This window comes from Frieseomelitta varia, unplaced genomic scaffold (assembly GCF_011392965.1).
Source record: "Frieseomelitta varia isolate USP_RPSP 00005682 unplaced genomic scaffold, Fvar_1.2 scaffold_232, whole genome shotgun sequence".
In the NCBI taxonomy this organism is placed as follows: domain Eukaryota; kingdom Metazoa; phylum Arthropoda; class Insecta; order Hymenoptera; family Apidae; genus Frieseomelitta; species Frieseomelitta varia.
In genome coordinates, this window is record NW_025109960.1 from 245,883 (window position 1) to 266,781 (window position 20,899).

The 20,899-nt window shown below is 41.3% G+C and overlaps 2 protein-coding genes across 5 annotated transcripts in view; both read left to right on the plus strand.

Moving 5' to 3' along the window:
• The window catches only part of LOC122527820 (protein kibra), a 40,299-nt gene that overhangs the window by 16,420 nt on the left and 2,980 nt on the right, over positions 1–20,899 (plus strand). For all 4 annotated transcript variants that reach the window (XM_043652350.1, XM_043652351.1, XM_043652348.1 and 1 more), the window contains 8 exons: positions 15,473–15,581; positions 16,353–16,512; positions 16,760–18,286; positions 18,625–18,711; positions 18,977–19,166; positions 19,510–19,971; positions 20,108–20,323; positions 20,406–20,884. In XM_043652350.1, coding sequence (XP_043508285.1) covers positions 15,473–15,581; positions 16,353–16,512; positions 16,760–18,286; positions 18,625–18,711; positions 18,977–19,166; positions 19,510–19,971; positions 20,108–20,323; positions 20,406–20,884 — 3,230 coding nt within the window. The remainder of the gene's footprint in view (positions 1–15,472; positions 15,582–16,352; positions 16,513–16,759; positions 18,287–18,624; positions 18,712–18,976; positions 19,167–19,509; positions 19,972–20,107; positions 20,324–20,405; positions 20,885–20,899) is intronic.
• On the plus strand, positions 14,079–15,466 carry LOC122527826. Its single transcript, XM_043652366.1, has one exon. The coding sequence runs from the start codon at positions 14,181–14,183 to the stop codon at positions 14,598–14,600; it is 420 nt and encodes a 139-aa protein (XP_043508301.1). The 5' UTR covers positions 14,079–14,180; the 3' UTR covers positions 14,601–15,466.

Sequence of the window (20,899 nt, forward strand, 5' to 3'; positions counted from 1 at the left end):
TTGGCTCTACCTAGCAATGCGAATGTGTCTGCCGAGGAAAGTGTATCGGATACCGAAATACGTATAACACGTATATACATCTTTGTACCTTCACGCTCGAAATAGTGCTTATCGCGCGCGTGTATATGTGCACAGGCGCGTGTTTCGCCGAGGACATCCTTTTATATGTACATATACGCGTCATAACGGTTTCAGAGGCTGAGATCGCAGTCATTGACATCGTCATCGATACAGCCATACAGTGGAACCAAATTCTGTATGTAGCTTCTTTCAGATTAGTCTCGAAATCTCATCTCGCGCGTGAACGTGTGAAAGAAATGCCGCCCATGTATACAGGGATATTGCCCCGACATTCAGATCGTCGAATATCTATGAGAAAGAGAAAGGTTGCATATCGGAAATTTAAGAGTTTATCGTACACACGTCATTTTCAAAAGATGATTTGATCATCCAGTTGGTTTACATAAGACTGCTTGAACTGCTGAAAAATAGAGTCGTTCCTCGTTGCAGCATTGCCCCTCGTCCATTAAATCTTGCAACCTAAGTATAAATTTTATACTTTATTTCGTACGTTTCCCGTACTTTTGTGCATCGTGTGCATTCTTGCATGCTCAAATTTCCCACGAGTACGTGGAACATCCGGCCTACACAATAGAATCACGTTACGTAACCGATCTCTCGTCGATATTCGGCCTGTGGTATTTGAACGCGTGTCACCGAGTTTCTTTTCTCCGCTCGAGGACCACAAGCTATTTTTCTTTTTTTTTTTTTTTTTTCTCGTAAATTACGCTGGCTCATATTTACATGTACGCGTATCTATTCAGGGAGGAGGGTGCTCTTACTCGTTTACTATCCCCGCGAAATCGACTATAACGATCGCGTCGCGAGATTACACGGTTACGATGTTCGTGTGCCATTCGATGTAGCGTGGGCCGGCTTTAGGACGACGGTATCTTGGCAAGTGGGCAAGCAGACATGCGAGCGAAGCAAAGCAGGCAAGCTAGCCATGAGAGAGTGGAATGTCTCCCGTCCGTTCGGACCCTTCCCCACCTTCCCACTACTCTCCGCCCCCACCCTACTGCCTCCTCGTAGCTCTGCGCCTGTACTGGCCCCTGCCAGTGACTTCCTCTTCTCTCTTCTACTCTTTGCTCCATCTCTCTCTCACCAATGCTGTTTTCTTATTTCAGCGTCTCTCTCTCTCTCTCTCTCTCTCTCTCTCTCTCTCTCTCTCTCTCTCTCTCTCTCTCTCTCTCTCTTTCTCTCTCTCTTTCTCGTTACTTGCCGGGGGCCGGGGACCCGAGAGAGAGAGAGAGAGAGAGAGGGGGGGGGGACAAGTCGATGCGTGGCATTATAGCGGAAAAGAAAGAAACAGTCGAAAGAAAGAAAGACGAAAGGTTCTGGCTAGCGATGGGGTTAATTTACAATAAGTGGTCATCTTGCGTAGTTTTCAAGATTTTCGGCGCTTCGCAGCTTGCGTCGCTTGACGATGCTGTTCCACAAGTTGAACGATTTTTCTTTAGGGTTTCTTCAGGGGGTTTTTTTTCCTGATTTTGAGTAAAGTGTCGAGTGTAGAGATGAGAAACATTTCTTCGATCGACACGTGTCTATCGATACCGTGTTTACAAGTTGGAGTTGAACCTGCCAGTAACACACATCGACAGGACGATGGAATGAAAAGAAAAATAAACGGCGCGGATGAATGGTGGAGGATGGTGCGCGGAAAGAGTACGCGAGGATATTGATCCCATCGCTAAGGCGCGTACTCTTCTCCCAAGTTTGAATGCATCTTGAAGAAAAGATGCCAGTTCCCCCCAAGTCTCGAGCTTGTCCTCTCTCGGGCCTCGGCCCTGGATATTCCGTCCTCGGCTGCTTCTTTCGTTCCGTCTCTCTCCGGACTCTGTGTCCCTCTGTCTTTCTCTTTTTTTCTCTCTATTCCCGCGCGAATGCGACCCTTTTGGCGTAGTGGCTACCGGTGTTACGCTCGTAGGGCCCCCAGGCGGTCCACGAACGGATTCACGAAGAGCTACGAGGACTGCCGAGGGTGTACGATCGTGTGCACGAGCGGATGTGCTACTGTCCTTCGATACTCTGGATGATGCCCCGCGGTGCTGCGAATCGGCTATACCGTTCGCTCTTTTGCACGAGCGCGCGAAAGAAATAGGATGGCCAAAGAACGCAGAATATTATCGTTACATAGCGATCGACGGTGGGCTCGTCGTTCGCATTTTTAGCCTTTCTTTATCACGCTCGTCGCGTACGGTTGTCGCGTGCGTTTTCTTTCAAAACGCCCATCAAGTTCAAAGTCGCCCATCAAATAGATACGCACACTTGCTAGACGAATTGCACAAAGTGCAATTTCGTTCTCTCTTTTACCGAGACGTTTGCACGAGTACCTAAACAGATGTACATTACGAATATACTCTTCTCTCTTCTTTCGCCGCTTGATCACGGTTTCGTTAAAGGAGAACGAACAGAAGAAGATTTTGCGTGAAATTCTCACACGAGTCGACGCGAACACGGGTGGGAAGGGTTCAGCTCGGGGAAAAGAAAAAGAAAAAAATACCGTAGAATGTAGAAGAAAATAGAGAGCGCGGTAAGGAGCGCGACCGGCCTTACGGCGTTGTTGCTCGCGATTTGCCGACGCAGCTTTTCACATTCCTTAGGCTCTCTTCCAGGGGCAAACAATGTTAACGACCACGCGAAGAGATCGAGATTCCATCTCTACCGAGCGATACATAAATAGGCCGACGCTTTTACCCGGCGACCAGATATATACGTACCCGCGTTATTATTCCTTTTTGTAACCGACTATTTTTAGACACCCGCCGGAATTTCACGCTCCTCTTTTTCTTTCTTTTTAACGTTTCTTCCTTAACTTCATCCGTCCTTTTTTTTCTTTTTTTAATCTCCTCCATCTACCTTCTTTGAACGTCACTGTCGTCAATTGTAATGTAAGAGACATACAAAAGATATGTGAAGACTATCCTCCTTTTTTTTTAAAGATTACGTTTCCCATATATCATACAATATTGTCTCATATTTTTGATAAATACTATTGGAATATTATTCAGACGTTAGATACAAGACCATATACTAGCAGTCTATAGTTATGCATAATACAAGTTTAGAGAAACATGTACAAACTGTCGACAAGAGTTCGATGTCCGGACGAGGAAATCGTATTGACTAGTAGAGAATGTTGTGATCGTAATTTATCGATCGAATAATTTATCGAATAGGTTTGATTTCAAAGATTATGTAACTGAATGGCAAAGTTGCATGGTAAAGTCTTATTTTCTAAAACAGTGAATTTACGACGATTTAATTCGATTGAATTCAATGACGTTGCTTGAATTAATTTTCATGGTTATCTTTTAATTTCATCGTAAAATTTACAATACCATTTTGGCAGAATTCATTTTATCCAGAGACGTTCGATGTTAACAGAAATTAGCGATTAATGTTGAGATATTGGTGAAATGTTTTATAAAAGTATGAGTAATTGCGACTCATGATTTCACAAGTATTTTATTGGAAATACAGAAAAATAAATTTTTATTTTATTAAAATGGAGCAAAGGAGGAAACCTTGTTGTATGTGAAAAGAAAAGATACGAAAATTAAGGAATTCATGAGTATGATTAAAACAAGGAAATGTTGAACATTTGAAGAAATATTTTTCCTTGGGTAATCAATCATGTTATCGCATATGTCGCGAGTTTCTCTTACTTCTCAGCGACTCTACTATCTATGATACAAGTATGGATTTTTGTCACATTCGATATTCAAAGAAATAGGATGAAGAATAACAATATGAAACTATTTTCTTCTTAATCGTCAGATATCTAATCATATTATTTTTAAGAAAAATCAAATATTAAAGATCTCTGAAGTGTTGGAAATTTTCCAACTTCCAGTGTGAAAAAAAAAAGAATTTATATATATTATATATATTAAATAATAATATATTAAGAAGATATTGTCTTAACAGTTACAATTGTCATTAAGAATCCAAGTGAATGAATCCAATTCTAACTAAAAAATTGATTCTGATCGGTACAAGTAGTTCGCCAGAAATTTTATAGAATTTCCATTGCATTCAATTCGCATTTTCTTCCGATATATAATAATGATGATGCGTACGTGCCTTGGACTATATGAACGGGCTTGAATCACGAAACGATTGTTCCTTATCAGCGTAGGAATGCACGAAGGTAGTTGATTATCAGAGAGTTATCATCGCTTGATAACCAACAACTACATATGACGTACCCCAGATTCAGATCTGACTACTGTTCATCGTCGAATTCCGAGAAAAAATTGTCGCAATTCCGCAATATTGTCGCGTATATCTCTCATTGAAAAATATTTCCAAGTTATATATTTAGTAACATTTCCTTGTCTGTATAGAAGTAAACATGTTTCACTAAATAGGTACGCTTCTAATACATTGTTACGTTTCGATAGGTCTTTAATATAATTTCCTCTCCCGAGTATTATCGAAATTGTTGGTCGAATGTGTCGACGTTATCTCTCCGCGATCAATTTTTTTTTTTTTTTCACTTAAGCATACGGGTTTTTTGCAAGGACTTTCCACGATCTTCAAGATCGTTCCTTATCTCGTCTAATGAATCACGAAAGCGCGAGTTATAAATATTCAGGCGAATTGTCGCGACGAGAACTGCGCCTTCTCTTGAACGACATAATGGTAGAAAATCGACAACAATACGGATCGTTGTAACGATCGTGTACCGGGGTGCTGAGCCCCTCTTGTGCCCGTTTTTATCTGGTCATGTTTAATTGGCTGATACGTCGATTTCCCTGAAATCTCAATATAAAGCTCGACATTCATCCAAAGGGAATGCACGAGCATCAGATGCCGATTTCTCCGAAAGGGAGAGCTCCCCGTAAAGCGATATGCATACCGAATACGTTCGTCAGGATTTTCAACCTCTTCTCTATGGTGCTCTTCCTGGAAGGGCGACACAAAAATGTGGATGTACCGTAGGCCCTTTTCAAATGTGCACAAATGCATTCTTTCCACCCCTCTTCCCTTTTTTTCCTTCCCCTCTCCAACTTTCTCTCTTATTTTCTTTTCCGATATTCGGATCAGATCTCAGATTTTTTTCTGTTTGTAATTGGCGAAAGCATGTTGGTTTTTTGTTGGGACAGTAACATAGGCAATTTCATATCTTTACGAAGGCAAATGTGATATTTTACGTTCTTGCGTGTCACATGCATTTTTTACATCTTTGCATTCTTAATTTTCCCACAAGTACGTAAAAATCATCCATAGTCCGGTGATCGTAATTAATCACGATCAACAATTGCCCTTCAATTACGTCACATTATTGTCGAGTTATCAGAAAGATATGCGTGTCATTAAACTATATCAGGCTAGAATATACTGGATAACAAGGTATATTAATATCAAAGATACTGTCACATCAAAGTAATTAGCAATAACACGAAAACAAATATTGCACGTAAACATGATTTCCTTTTACAGAGGCATTAAGATTATGGAAAATTATCAATCGTAAATTCCTTTGAAATTTTTCTTACGTAAAGATAAGTGTAGAGTCATTCTGCGATCATACGTTTCGCAGAGAACTGCAGTTTTTATAAGAACGATGAAACAGAGCGTTTTCATTACCTGTATAAAAACTGGCATAAAAATGGTGACGCGAGTCTAATTGATACACGCTATCGTTTTACCGAACGACATTTAGCAGTACATGATCAATAGTTCGAGTTTCGCATTGCATAACACGATTGATAACATAATTCTCTGCAATGAGTGTCAAAAGATTTCAATAACGTTTGAATCGGTTTATTATTTGTAATTTCGCGTCTGTATTAAATATATTAAATTTACCAAAATTCACCAAAATTCGAAATTATCGGTCTGCATTGGGGGGATAGTTTGCATTGCCCGAGTTTTCGAAAATGCTAAAAGGAAAGAACATCCTTTTGTACATATATATGTGTGTGTTTGTGTGTGTGTGGGTGTTTCACGCGAGGAGATAGGATTGCTGGAAAGTTAAGAGCTTTTGCTCGGTCCGTGCAGACACCTTCGTTCGCTGAACGGGGCATCGAGTTATCGGTATGTACACCACGATAATGGCATCGCATTCCATTCATATCAGCATCGCTCGTTCGCCACCGCAGCCTCTACCCGCTCTCTTGCATCCTACTACCTTCCCTCCACTCGGCGTTGAGACGCTCGTATGCGCAGGCTCGTTCCGTCGCGTTGCGCGCGGATTGTCGCGCCGCGAACTGACGGTAATCCGAACACGCGCCTAATGTGAACGCACCTTTACGCGGCCGATGGTCATGCTGGCTTCACCTGGTGTGCATTCCTTCTGCGACTGTTGGAAAACGGCTCCTCGAGGAAATTCGAGAAAGAGAGAGGCTCGATGATAGAGGGTGAAAATACAGGAGGAGAACAATCTTTCGAAATTTGTTTATTCCCGTGGAAAATTTCATTTCATCAGCAAAGTTCATCAGCTCAATGTAAAATTGAGAACGAGACTTGAGAGCTTATTACGAAGCAAAGGATTGTGACGTTCTTTTTAGTTCCATGGTTTTTTCGAAGATGAGATGATAATTATTAAGACGTCGCTCTGGTTGTTTTACTAGACACTTTGTTATATAATATGTATTTTCACGTTTTGATTCGACGATAATTTGAGTTTTAGTTTTTTTCTAGAAAAAATTGTTTTCTAGAAAAAATTCTAGAAAAATTGTTTCGACGGAATCTTTATACGTACCTGTTCACGGTCAACAATAATTATCTCTTGTCTTTCCGCCCGAACACGTACGCTTTTGAATATGTGAGGCTTGTGACATCTAAATATACGCTCACTGTGTTCGGTGTATCGTGACGATAAATAGCAAACACAAAATATGCCCAAACTTTCTCCACGGGGAATTCTTGTATCTCACTGATAAGGTAACGGTGCCAGGTGCCGTTGTACAAACGTGTCCGCCTCCCTGTACGCTTCTGCACAATTTATACATGCACGCGTGTTGAATTACTGTTTGTACATTTATTGAAGTTTAATAACCACTACAACCGATATAAATAATCTAATGTATACAAATTCAACGATAACACTTTGCTATTTATAAAAGATACGATAATCTCGAAAATGTTCATCTTGAATGGAACGATCTTGAGAAAATTCCACGCGTTAAATTTAAATTTTTCTCTGCGCTTTGAAATTTAAATGATTCTATTTGTATAACTTCTATCTTCAGCGAATACGTTAAACACGTTACGCCGGAGAACATTAAATATAGATTTTTGTGACATTTTTAATTTTCATTTCGTTGGGAAAACTTTCGAAACGTGCAGAACGAAATAAAATGTTAATTAGATGGAGTAACGTGGATTTATTGATTATCTGTAGTATCTTTAATTTGTTATGATAGAGATAATAGTACACGCAAATGTGTAGAATTATCATAGAGTATATTTGTAATTAGTAAATTATACGAGTGATATTATTAGGACCTTTTTGTGGAATTTTGTTGATAGGGCGCGACAGCACACGGTATCAATCATTTCTTCATCACGGCACATAAAGAAATACATAAACATGTTTTATATCACATGGAAATTCGCACGATTCGATTCTGTACAAATTTCCCCGACGAGCCACTTTGTTTAATCGCGGATGAATTAAAATTGGTATCGATTCGAACTTTTACGTTTCGAGATAAAGAAAGGAATTGCCAACTTGCTTTCTTTTCTGACATTATTCATTCAGAGTACTAATGAAATTCAATTGAGTAATTGAAGATTTAATTAAGTACCCTCATATTTATGGCTCATGACAACGCAATACGACAGTATGAAGAATAGTATTGGTTTGAAAATCAATTTTCCAACCTTCAAAAAAAAAAAAGAACGGAGACGAAATTATGGCGTTATAATTTAACATTATAATTTATAAATTACCTGCAGACATGGGTGTGCGTTGCATCTATTCAGACTCTTATACATATTTATGAACTCGTTGAATCAATGGCTCAACTGTTTCTGTTTATCCCGCGAATACATTGTTAACAGTTTTCATTATGCTAATAATAATAATTCATTCAAGAATTGTCAAAGGAGAAAAAAATAGAAACGATGATTCAAAGAACGAAATTATGATACATAAATATGCATGAACATGTATGAATGGTATATTATACTATATAAATGGAACATAATTCTGAAATAAATTCTATGAAAACATTACAAGGCTTGAGAAAAAATGGAATAAGAAAGAAAATATCTCAAAAAGTTTGCGATCAGGATTTAGCATTTCTTCATTTTTTCACGATCGTATAATTTCATGAGATTTTTCGTTGATTTCTAGTGACTCAGTATTTAACGTATATTTCAAGTGATAATATATTAATTTAATGATGTATAAAAAATACGATTCTGAGCACGTGTGAAGTTACAGATTGTGGCGACTTCTATTGGTGAGATTGTGTACCGCGTGTATAGCTACTGTGATTCTCTATGAGCTGGTATACAAGTTAATTCTCTGTCTTATGTCCTTTTAATAAAAAAAAAAGATATTGAATTTGAAAGTATTTCTTTCGTTTGGTATTTCAAATATCAACCTTAATATCAGTAATAATTATAATAAAATTTCATAAACAGAGTCACAGACGTAAGTATATAAAGTAGCTATAAATTTTTTATGAAATCATTGCTTGTGAAAATTGTTTTGTATGTTCATAATGTGAAAGCAATTCTTAGCTTTTAAAGTTCATGGTTAATCTAAATATATATATATATATATATATATATACACATATATACTGTTATCACTTTATTTGTGAGATTGATAAGAGGAGGATGAAACAGTCAAGAGGAATGAAAGATGACGCATTGAAAGTAAGAAAAGAGGAAATTGACGGAAGGAGAGGAATACCCGAAAGGGTGCAGCAGGTCACGTGTAGTATAGTCGGCTTCTTAGCCGTGGATCTTGCCTTTTTTTTTCTTCAGTCCCTTCTTCTCTCTTTCTCTTGGAAGCCACGTGCGCCCCAAGAAATTCCTCTTTTGTATCCTTCGGCCTTTGTTCGGCAACAGCTGTCCGGCCGAAGAAATGCTTTTCTCCATCGTCAGTCTGCTTATTGCTTCTTTCTGCTTATTCTTTTCTCTTTCTGCTCGCCACCGCGCCTAAGTTTGAATTAAATTATCGATTCCCGGTCTTCTTTTATCGATTCGTGCATGGGAAAAGATTAAGAATCACGATTAAGAAGACGAAAATTCTGTCAATATTTTCTTCTACAATTATTTGCGAATTTTCAGCAATTAAAGCTTTATTTTAAAGCGCAATTTTTTTTATTTTTATAATAAATGACTAATTCAGAAATAATAAAAACTAAATCGAACGATGTTACCAGAACATTTAGAAAAGAATGCGATTTACTAAATTTTATGGAAACGTGGTTCTTTCAGAAAGAGGGAGGGGAGAGAGAGGGAGAGGGAGAGAGGAAGAGAGAGAGAGAGAGAGAGAGAGAGAGAGAGAGAGAGAGAGAGAGAGAGAGAGAGAGAGAGAGAGAGAGAGAGAAGTTGTCATAAATTCCATTTCCTTCCATGGAATGCCGCGGACCCCCTCCACGTCGTTCCGTTCCGACGGCAATCTTTAAAAGTACATCGAGACATGATTCTCTCTATACCCCCATAATTTCCCCATAAATCATCTCGAAAATTCCCGAAGGAAACGGTTCTGCATCCCGTGTTCTGTGCCCTTAAACATTCGCCGGAAGACGTTGCCTTCGAAATGTTGCCGCGGTTGCGTATTCAGAAGAAAATGCCACGAATGCGCCCAATTACAAAACACCGCGGGCATTCCTCAACAGATCTGTACGCATAGTGGCCCGACACTGCGGCACCGCGCGGCCGCGGCTCTATCTATCCACATCCCTCTTTCTTCTTCGTTTCTCCGATGGGTACGACCGGCGGAGAGTAGTTGGCGCACTATAAAAGGGGGCCCTTCGCTCGGAGCGGGGCCCCGCGGATCGGCGTGCAGCGTTCAGATAAATATGCGGGAGGGGCCGGAATTCCTCACTCGGCTGCATTCCAATCGCTCTTCCTCCTCCGCCATCTCACCACTACCACACGCACACACGCACGCACGCACGCACACACACACACAAAAGCATATCCCCCGTCATCGTTATTTGCAGCCTCCGCCGCACACTACCTCTGTCCCAGCCAACGCAGCAACAGAACAAACCTGGCGATCTCGCGGTATATAATGCCAACAAATATCGATACAATAATATATGACAATAACAATAGCCACGCGTGCCCGTAGCAGCTTCTGACCGACGAGTGTATGTACGATACGCGAGATTAGGTTGGACGAAGTACTCATCTTCGCGTGACTTTTGGAATTCGTTTGCCACATTATTAGTAACAGGGATATTTATATTTCGAAATGTACGTAGTACAATTCATGTATTTTCGATCGTCTGAAGGATGGATGCTTTTCTTTCGATCAAACTCGTAACATGAATGCAGAACTCGCGAGTACGTGCAAATCGTTTCAGAGGAATTGTTACTGTAGATAGTGGATCTACCATCAAAATACATGTACCAGGACCTCTAATACGGAGGCTGACCCTTTTGGCCGAAGACCCCACTCCTTTTGCCGCGCTGGCATTCCTTACCAATATTTCTCGAAGAGGAATTCCTTAATGATACACGAGTGCTGCGTGCTTCGTGCTTGCTGCTTCGTTCTTCGTTCCTCGTTCCCCCTTCTGTTGGTACACGTGCGTGATTTGCGGCCTAGAGCCAGGTCTCGATGGAGAAAGTGTTTATTCGGTTTCCTGTCATACTCGTCACAGGACTTGTCTTTTTCGTCGCTAGTATTTATCAGATACACACGAGACAAATTACGTACTCTCGAGCTACTTTCAGCTCATATACATAACATTATGCAACATTTAGACTATCTGCCTCGTCTTGCAAGGATGGTTGAACACGTTTTGGAGAAACGTTTTTAAATGACGTTGTTCGTGCTATGACACGTACCTAATTATAGTATTTAATTGTATAATATATTAGAGATTATTGTATTTCATATTTCACATTTCATTCATATATAAATTCATAGTCCTTTCTTTAATAACTAGACTGTGAATATTGTTGGATCGCAAGGCTGGATATCGTGTCGAAATAGAAAGTATCATTACCGAAAAGACAGAAACTTAAGATTGAGTGGTATCATTATCTGTAAATTCGAAAAGTATTTCAAAAAATCTACCAAGTATCCAGAAGGAGAGACAACTTTTGCTCGTGGAACGTTCACAGAAAGCAACATATCGTTTGGCTCTGGTAATAGCCGAATAATAACGTAACATATGTCAGTCGAGAGACATTCCAATCGGTTGGTGAAACGTTTCTAACCGGAATTCGTTCGGAACGAAAGAGAAGATTCCCGTGTCGCGTCGCGAGGAACATGTTCAGCGGTGCGTGGCGTAAAAAGTCAGCTAAAGCGGAAGAGATTTCGGGATGTGCCATGCCGAGAGGAGGAAGCGAGAGGTCTTTCGAGGGAGAAAAAGGAATGATAGATACGTAAGGGAGATGCAAGGATCGAGGTAAGAAGAGCTCTGCGCCTCGTGGAGGTGGAGAACGAGCGACGGAGGAAGAGAAGAAGGAGGATGAAGAGGAGAAGGAGGAGGAGGAGGAGGAGGAGGAGGAGGAGGAGGAGGAGGAGGAGGGGGAGGAGGAAGGGAAAAATAAGAGGCTCTTTCCGCGAGGCGAGCGAACCGGCTCGTCGTACTCGATAGCATCTGCGGAGCCTCCGACAATAATAGTGTGGACCGAGAAATATGCGCGCGGGGCCCGAGCCCCGTGAATCCTTCGGCGGTTTTGGGGTGGTGTACGGAGGCAAAAGCTCGCTTGGTGGGGCGAAATTCTCTGCACTGCGTAGTGATGGAATCGATCCAATGCTCGCAATTTCCGAGCAATTCGTGCTTTCCCCGTTCTTTTTTCTGTCCTTCGTTGAAAAATTGTTTTGAAACAGCTGCCAGTGTGTATGTGCGATACTTTCGTACAAATTGACTCCGCGTCCATGTGAATGGAGAAACGTAGTTCTTTGAACGTGAACTTTCTAACGTTGGCGAGCAGATAACGACGTTTAATACATTTCTTACGAAGCTTCTTTGCCAGGAGATTTTTATGAAACCATCTATGCCTACTACCATTTCGTTGTAAATTACACGAGAGAAAGAAGCGAAATGGTTCTCGAACAAATGTGTCTCAGGATTTATTGAATAAACGTGATTCGATGGAACGTAGAATTGTTGGTCAATGTTAGGAATGTATGGTAGGTTATCGATCGCGGCGATGTTAACGGAAAAAATTCGTAAGATGTTTCGAAGGAAGGAAGAAGGGGAATTGGTTCCATCACTACTGGCACGGAACGGGCCTTCTGACGGAGAGGGGACATATACCAAGGTCCACCGGGCCTGTTCTTAGATGATCAGAGACACGGCTGATGGGCCAGTAGTGGCCCCAGAAATTCCAACAAGGACGAGGCATAATGCGCGACTCAAGGTCGGTTCTACTACCGACCAGAGAGTCCGAGATGGGACCACGTTCAGCAGGGTCGTACTGTGACCTCGTCAGGCCTTCCTTCCCCTCCTCTCCTGGCTCTCGGGCCCCTACTCCGTCCCTGCTGTCGTCCCTTACAGGCTGGGCTCCGCCAGCGACAGGATCGTGCGCTTGCCCCGCGGCGCCCTGCATATCAGGGCCCGCATTCCACTACGACATTCCACGTCGTTGGAAAAAAAATGTACGCCCTCCAGTTGTTGGCTCGACGATGACGAACATTACGGTTCGAGATACGACTTTGTCGATGTTTCATTCGGCCATTTGACTATTCCGTCCAGGGTTTGTTGTATCGCGCGTCGACACGAAATTAACGGTTCCTCCTCGTTGATCTTTGTTTGACTTTTCTCCGATGAACGTCTGTGACAAAGAGGTATAGATTGAAGTAGCTTTAAACGGATGGGATTTTTAAGTGAAATTTGTCGGAGATGAGGAGGTGGGCTGAAAGAAATTTGGACACACGATGTCGTGAATATTCATGCGTGCGCAAGCGAACGCAGCACGTGTGTGTTGCATACCTTCTGGTATCAATTAGATTCGCTAGGAACGAATACCGCATGAAATGCATAATATCTGAAGGGAAGTGATGGAATGGACGAAGAGAGAGAGGAAGGTGGTGAACGAAGAAGAGATGTAGGGAATGTTGAGCAGAGAAAAAGAGAGATAGAGGGGGAGGATAGGAAAAGCAGAGTGGGAGTGGGGGGCGCAAGGGCTCGATTGCGACGGTCCTGCCGGGCCTCAGGATGAGGCCCGCCTTTTTACACCGGGTAAGAAAAAGCCGCTTGAGGCCACCGTGGTTGAAGCGAGATAAATGAAAAGACTATGGAAGGAGCAGACGGAAAGTGAGGAGAGGAGAAACGCCTATACGGAGATTGAGAGAGGCAGAATATCCTTCGCGTGTATGTGTGTGCCCGAGCGAGAAAGAGGCAGAGATCGAAGGATTAAACGGAAGACGGGAAAGAGAGAGAAAGAGAGAGAGAGAGAGAGAGAGAGAAATGAAAGAGTAAAAAGGAAGGATGCTGGATAGGATGGAAGGGGGAAGGGTGGTAGGTAAAAGCAGGATGGAAACGAGAAGGGAAGGAGAGAATCGACCGGGTGGTGCAAGAAGCGAAGGAAGAGAAGGCAAAAAAGGAGGAAAAAAGGTGGGATCCCTTAAAAATTGAGACCCACAGAGGTGGGGATCGGAATTTCGGGCCCCGTAAACCGGCCAGTCTCGAGGAGGCCTTCGCGAAGATGAGGTGAAGAGAAGAGGAGATAGACGTCCGACAGGATAGAAGAAGAAGAAGGAGAAAGAGAAGGAGACGACGACGACGAAGAAGAAGAAGAGGAAGAGGAGAAGAACGAGGAGGAAGACGACGAAGAGAAGGAAAGGAAGAAGTACATTGAAGAAGAAGGAAAGAGACAACAACGATCACAACGACGACGACAACGACAACGACAACAACAAGAACGACAACGACAACGACAACGACGACGACGAAGAAGAAGACGAAGAAGAGGAAGAGGAAGAGGAAGAAGAGGAACCGTGCCTAGTCTGCTGTGTACCCGGCATGGACCGTCAGTACACACTTTGCGTACTCGTACCGGCGCACCAGTACCGCACCTACGTAAACAATTATCACCAGCAGGCGCATCATCAGCGGCTGCAACAACGCCAACGCCAGCAATATCCCGAGCAACAGCGTTCCTGCAAACAGCCTTATCAGCAGGAGCAGATTTACGAGAACGTTGTGTCCCAATATCGAATGAGAATGTGTTACCATAACGATTACGAGAACGACGAGCAAATACAGAGGTTCTACTGGGAGCAGTGCTATAGACGCGATGACACCGACGCCACTGCGTACTATTACTGTGAATACGTAAGGATATACTGTTGCAGCAGGATACTCGCACTCGTCGCGTGCCGCGTGCGTTACACGGATTCTCATGGAATCCGTCGAAGTGAAATTCCACGTCCGCCGTTATAACCGGCTACGATGCATCCCGAGACCACTTTGCCATCGACGATCAGTATTTCCTCTCTTGTACTTCTTCCATCGAAATGCATTTCCTTCGGCTGTTGTCTCTCTATCTCCGATCTCATGACGCGGGTCATTGATGGTATCAAATAGAAATTTCGAGTCATTCGCTTCTCTGTGTTCTTTCTTTCGTTCGCATTTACATGTTGATAGAGAGGGAGGAAAAGAGAAAGAAAGAGAGTCGTCTCGAAAACGAACGGTAATTGGAACTATCGGTGCTCGGTTCGAGAACTGTTTTCGAGAGTAGGAAAAGTGCGAAATTCCGTAGAAACGCGATGCGAGAGAGAAACGGAATAAGAAACGTTGCCGTGAATTCCAAATGTTTCTTCTTTCGTTACCGGTCGTGTACGTTCTTCTTTTAGTCTCTCTCTATTTTTACGACGTCGAAACCGTGGAAGAATCTGAGCTGCAGCAGAATCGTGTCCGTAAACTCCTGGCACTACGTAAATTGCGTGTAATGGTATTTCCTTGTTTGAAAATCGAAGGAATGCTGGTGCCGGGTCGTTGCGCGGCTTCTATCGGTTTTCGACGCCTGATCCAACTGAAAGCGTGAAACGACGTGCTATACCCTAATTCAACGTCCACATTCCACCGTGGAATTCTTTCGAATGAATATCATTCAAGCGCTATCCATTTCCAATTTAATTTACCGATTGCTGCCATTAACTACATGAAATAAGTCCAATAATCGAGACTCAAGAAGTACTTGAACGATCGAACAAATGTTTTTAATACGAACGTAGTTAAATTTTGTCCTATTTCTATCAATTTCTTTTTCGCTATTTTGGATTTTAATATTGTTGTTTCCAATTGTGTTACAGGCAAAAAAGGAGATCTACGATGTGAAGCAACAGAGGCTATGTCTGGCCCAGGATGAGTACAATCACCTCAATAACGCTTTAACGACGCTCGGCGCTTCGCGCACAAGTTGTGAGTACACCTTAATATATTAGCGGTATATATTTCCCGAAATTGTTTTATATTTGGGATATCTCTCGCAACATGGCTCAGCGTGGAAAATAATGATTTACTTGGCACTTGCGGCATATTAAGAAAGATGTTTTCAATCAATATTTATTATATATATATATATATATATATATATATATATATATATATATATATTTCTATGGGCAAACAAAAATACATATTTTCTTTATTTATTTAACTTAGAAACAATTTAATTACGTAATATTAACGATAAATATCACATTTATTCGACGCATTTTTTATTTTTCCTATTCCATACGCACAAGCCGAGAGCAAGTAATAATATAACTGTGTTTCTGTGTAAATTTGCTGATGAAGTGTAAAGCCTGTTATTTAGGACCGGTGTCATTATTTTCCACTTTGGGAAAATCGGCTTGTAAACAAGTCATTTGCCAGGGATACCTGATTTGTTATGGTAAGGAACTGCTACCTTTCGAAGCAAATATGGCTATTACATGAACTATGAAAACAGCGAAATTACGAAAATTAAAAAAGTGGTAGCATTTTGAAGTTAAAATATCGATTTTCCATGCGATTTTCGTTTCTTGGGTGGTAAAAAAAAAAAANTATATATATATATATATATATATATATATATATATATATATATATATTTCAATGTACAGTGGTGGTATTAAAAATACTGTTCAGAATTTATACAAAAATTCCATCGTTATTTTTATTATAATGATCGATCCGTCCTGTCTACAGTATGCTCCAGTTCAAGTTCATTGAGTACCAAGTACGATCCGGATCTGTTGAAATCTGATGTCGCACTCGCGAGGAGTCGAGTTTCCCGGTTGAAACGAGAACTCGAACAGATCCGAGCTGAAATGAACTGTACACAGCGAGGGGTGGACACTCTTGCAAGGTATGTTATTGTTTCCCCTCAAATTTAATTCCCTTCAATTTGAACTGTACTCTTAGTTAAGTTATGACTATTTCGAATTTTTGTTTGTCTATGGGGAATTTAAAAAGTATATATAAGATATCCAAAATAGAATATTTTATTGTAATATTTAGCGAATGGGACAGTTTTACACTTGTAACGCTATGAATTTACATAAATATGCGCGATCTAATTGTAACACAGTGAATCTTGTTATTTCTGGATACAGCGTCGAGCAGAAATTGAGCGGACATCATGGTGGTTGCTACAACATCACGGAGGCTCAGGCGATCATGACGGAGCTCCGAAACATTCAGAAGTCGCTGAGCTCGGGCGAGAAGGAGAAAGCTGAGTTGATGCAGTCTCTGGCTCAATTGAAGGACGAGCTGACGAGACTGCAGCTCTGCGAAGGCAGTCCCGAGGCCAGCACGCTTAGCTTACCTCAGGAGAAGCTTAGTACAGCCTCTCAGACCGATCTGTCCGGTGAATTAGTCCCAATTGGCACTCGTCTGGCCGAAATGGCACGGATGAGGCTGCAGTACGACGAAGCGAGAAAAAGGATACAGCACATACAGCAACAATTAGCGGACCTTGAGGAAAAAGTGACACCTGGCCAGACAGAAAGCGACAAGGATAAGTTGCTACTCTTTCAAGAGAAAGAACAGCTGCTGCGAGAGTTGAGAAGCATCACGCCACGTACCAGAACGCAACAGGATATGAAAAAGATCCAGAGTGAGATCCGTCGCCTCGAGCAGGATCTAAACAACGCGCTTGAATTGTCGAACAAGACAATTACAGATCGCGTGCGACTGCACGAGGAGAAGCAACTACTGTTGCAACAGTTGAGGGACGCTTTACGCTCGATGGCGATGCTCGAGGGTCAATTGAAGACTCTTAGCGCGAGCACGCTCTCGGTTAGCAGTAGTTCCAGCCTTGGAAGTCTCAGCACCACTAGCAGCAAAGGTTCGCTCAGCTCTGGACTGAGTTTCACCGATATTTACGGTGGTCCTCAATGTCTCGGACCTGTCAGCTCCCAGCAGGAACGACCAGTTGACATGGTCGATTTGCATAGACGGGTAGAAAGATTGCTCAGAGGTTCGGAACAAAATAATCTCGCCAGTACACCATCTCCGGGTCGATCGCAGCCGAGCTTATCACCAAGATCGAGTTTGTCCAGCGTCAGTCCACCGGTTTCACCATTGTACGAAAATGCTCCGATGGGCCCACCACCAGCTTACGAACACGTAGAGATGCAGAGACGACAACATCAGAGAGCTACGACCTCCTCTAATGTTCACTTAGACGGAAGTCAATTAGAGGATCGTTTGGCGGAACTTAGGCTTACTCAACAACAAACGTCGTCTCACGAACAATTCTGCGTTGGTCCTCAGGATCGTCTTAAATTAGTCGGTGGTCCACATCCACCCGTCGAATTACAGTCTGGTAATATGTCTCAAGGAAGCGGCCTTGGCAGGCCTGTATGTGTTATACAGCATCAAGTGCCTTCGCAAGAACCACCGCCTCTTTCGCCGATAAGCGAAACACCTCCTCCTACTGGTATTCGTTCAAGAGCCAGCAGTTCTGGCACGAATACCAGATCCGTCTCTGCTGCTGTTTCCGACGAAAGTGTCGCGGGTGATTCAGGAGTATTCGAAGCTTCTAACCGAAGGAAATTTGCTGGAGCGATTGGCGATGTCAATTCGTTGTCGCTTGGCGAGATGAGCTTGGAGACGGCACAGGTGCAAATTAAGCTTAGGTTTGTTTCATATTTCTATAATTATGTAGTTAGTTTGGATAATCAGAGCCATATGAGATACGTAGACGATGAGTCGGAAAATGTTTGGCTCGTGATTTTATCTGTGAGTGAAGTGATAATCTAGTGGTAGTGATTTTGACTATAAAATCATGTAGCTATGTATCGTCATAAAAGTGATAAAATAATGTCATTTGAATTGCGTATGATGGAGGATACTAAGCATATTATTGTAGATATTGGAAAAGCCCAATTGAAGTTAATTTATCTCATATGGTTTCTTCTGAAAACAATGATCAATTATATTTCTAAGCGCTTAAATGAGCAATTTATTTGTTTAGATATTCTGTAAGTGATGGTTTGCTCCATGTTGGAATTGAACGTGCCAGAAATTTGGCTGCTCTTTTTATACCTAACAATGCGCAAGTGTGAGTATTTAATTTTTTACTATTATTCAATTTTAATGCATGTGAATGTCAGAAGAAAAAAATAACTTTAATATACATTTATAAATGTTAAAATGTAAAAGTAGTGAAAAATTGCGTTATTTATTATTATAGAAACCTAGCCAATGAAAAATTTAGATAAGATATTAATATATACAATATTCAAAGTCACGCTGACTTCAGTCTGTTAGGATGAAAATTAAAAATGATAAAAAGTAACAGTGGTTTTTTCTTCATTTGCGTTTAGGTATATAAAAGCTGCATTGCTTCCGATGCAACCGCCCGTTAATCACATGTGTTGTACAAAACCTGTTGTGGATCTGCGCAAACCAACCTTCGGCGAAACATTCCCGATTGCAGTGCCACTCAACAAACTGTACACGAAGACATTGCAAGTTAACGTTTGGTGTACGGGCAGTGAGTCTGAGGAGTGCTTGGTACGTGTGTCTTCCGGCTCTTTCTTGTTTCTTTCTTTTGAATATCAAGATGGCAATAAAATATTGAAATCATTGAATGCTTGTCTAACATGCAATAAAGTTCTTGTTAGTTACTAATTTATTAACTATTCAATAGCTTTTATAATAACTGTGATTGCAGTACAGTGAACAGGATAAAATCAAGTTAACAAATAGTTTATACGTTTTTACAACTGAACTTCATAATCTCTATTTTGTTTGTATTAGTTCTTTTTTTTTTGCTTATGATTAATAAATCTAGAATATCTATTGCACAGTCACCACTTGTTTAAATGGTATCTTAACTTCATCTTTTTCATTTTAGGGATCCGCCCAAGTGTCCCTTGCAGACTTTAGTCCAGAATCGCCAAGCGTAAAATGGTACAACATACTTTCCTTTCGCTTCATGCAACCATCCGACAGCCCAAGTACTAGTACCAGCAATAGCAATAGCATCTCCATCAGTGTAACGAGGCAGGCCAAACACGACAAACAAGAATCAGACTTATCAATGTATCGTGTTGGACAGAATACAAAAGAAGAAAGCAGCGACGAGAGTACAATTATCAGTTCTCAAACGTCGACTTTGACAAGAAATCAGGGATGCGATGAATTGCAAACGGCAATCTCGTTAAGGCTGGAGGAGCTAGCTAATTGCTTGGGAAGTCCGGAAGAAGAGGATGAGAATGGTGGAAGTGAAAGCGGAAGTGAAGACAGTGACGAAGAAGGAATTATCGTGGAATTTACGGTGGAAGATAATGTTCTAGAAGACGTATTAGAACATGAGGTAAATACTGGCTTTGAAGTATCTTTTACAGTTAAATAATTTTTCTGTTCTCTGTTATTTAAATACATAATTTTCTTAACCTCGACTTAGCTTCATGCTTTTTAAATTTCTGAATTTTTTAAATAAATAATTACAGGAGGATGAAGAATTAAACGAAGAAGCAAGGCAGACTCAGGACAAGGAAACCAATACTGAATGCGTCTTCATTCCAGAACAAGGAAAACAGAGAAAACTTTCAGCGGCCGGTGTTGTTTCTAGCGCTATGCACGACGACAAAAATTCTATAGTAATCAAAAGAAGTCAAACGTTTTCACCCAGTGCTGCAGTCAGTAAAAATCACTATATTTGTCGGGTAAGCATAATTTTCCTTTTCAGGATATTATCTGGATTTTTTTTTTTAATTTTACCAAGCAGTGTGATATTTCATGTTACAGTTGAATCGAAGTGATAGTGATAGTAGTATGCCACTTTATCGCAGAGGCGGTCCTTTCCAACGAAATTCAGTTGAAAGACGTTCCCTACGATGGCGAAGACCTTTGTCTGCTCTCAGTTGTAAAACTACTTCGAAAAAATCCACTAATTTGCCACCTACCGCTAGAACCTCGTTAGATCTTGAATTAGATCTTCAAGCTCAGCACGCTAGACTCAATAACCTCCAAGACGAGTTGAGTAGATTGCGAGAATTAAAGCAAAGGTTAGAACAAGCGCGAGAGAAGGGAGACATAGATTTTGCAACATGGTTGTTAGAGGACCACAAGTTCCAGAACCTAATGGCACAAGCTGAAAGTGGGAAAAACGGCAAAAGTGCTGAGGATAAAAGAGTAGAGAAAATGCTGAAGAAAACTTCGAAAGAAATCTACAAATTACGGAAAACAAAAGCTGGGAAAGGGAAACCTGATATTATTTCATTCAAGTACGTATATTGCTG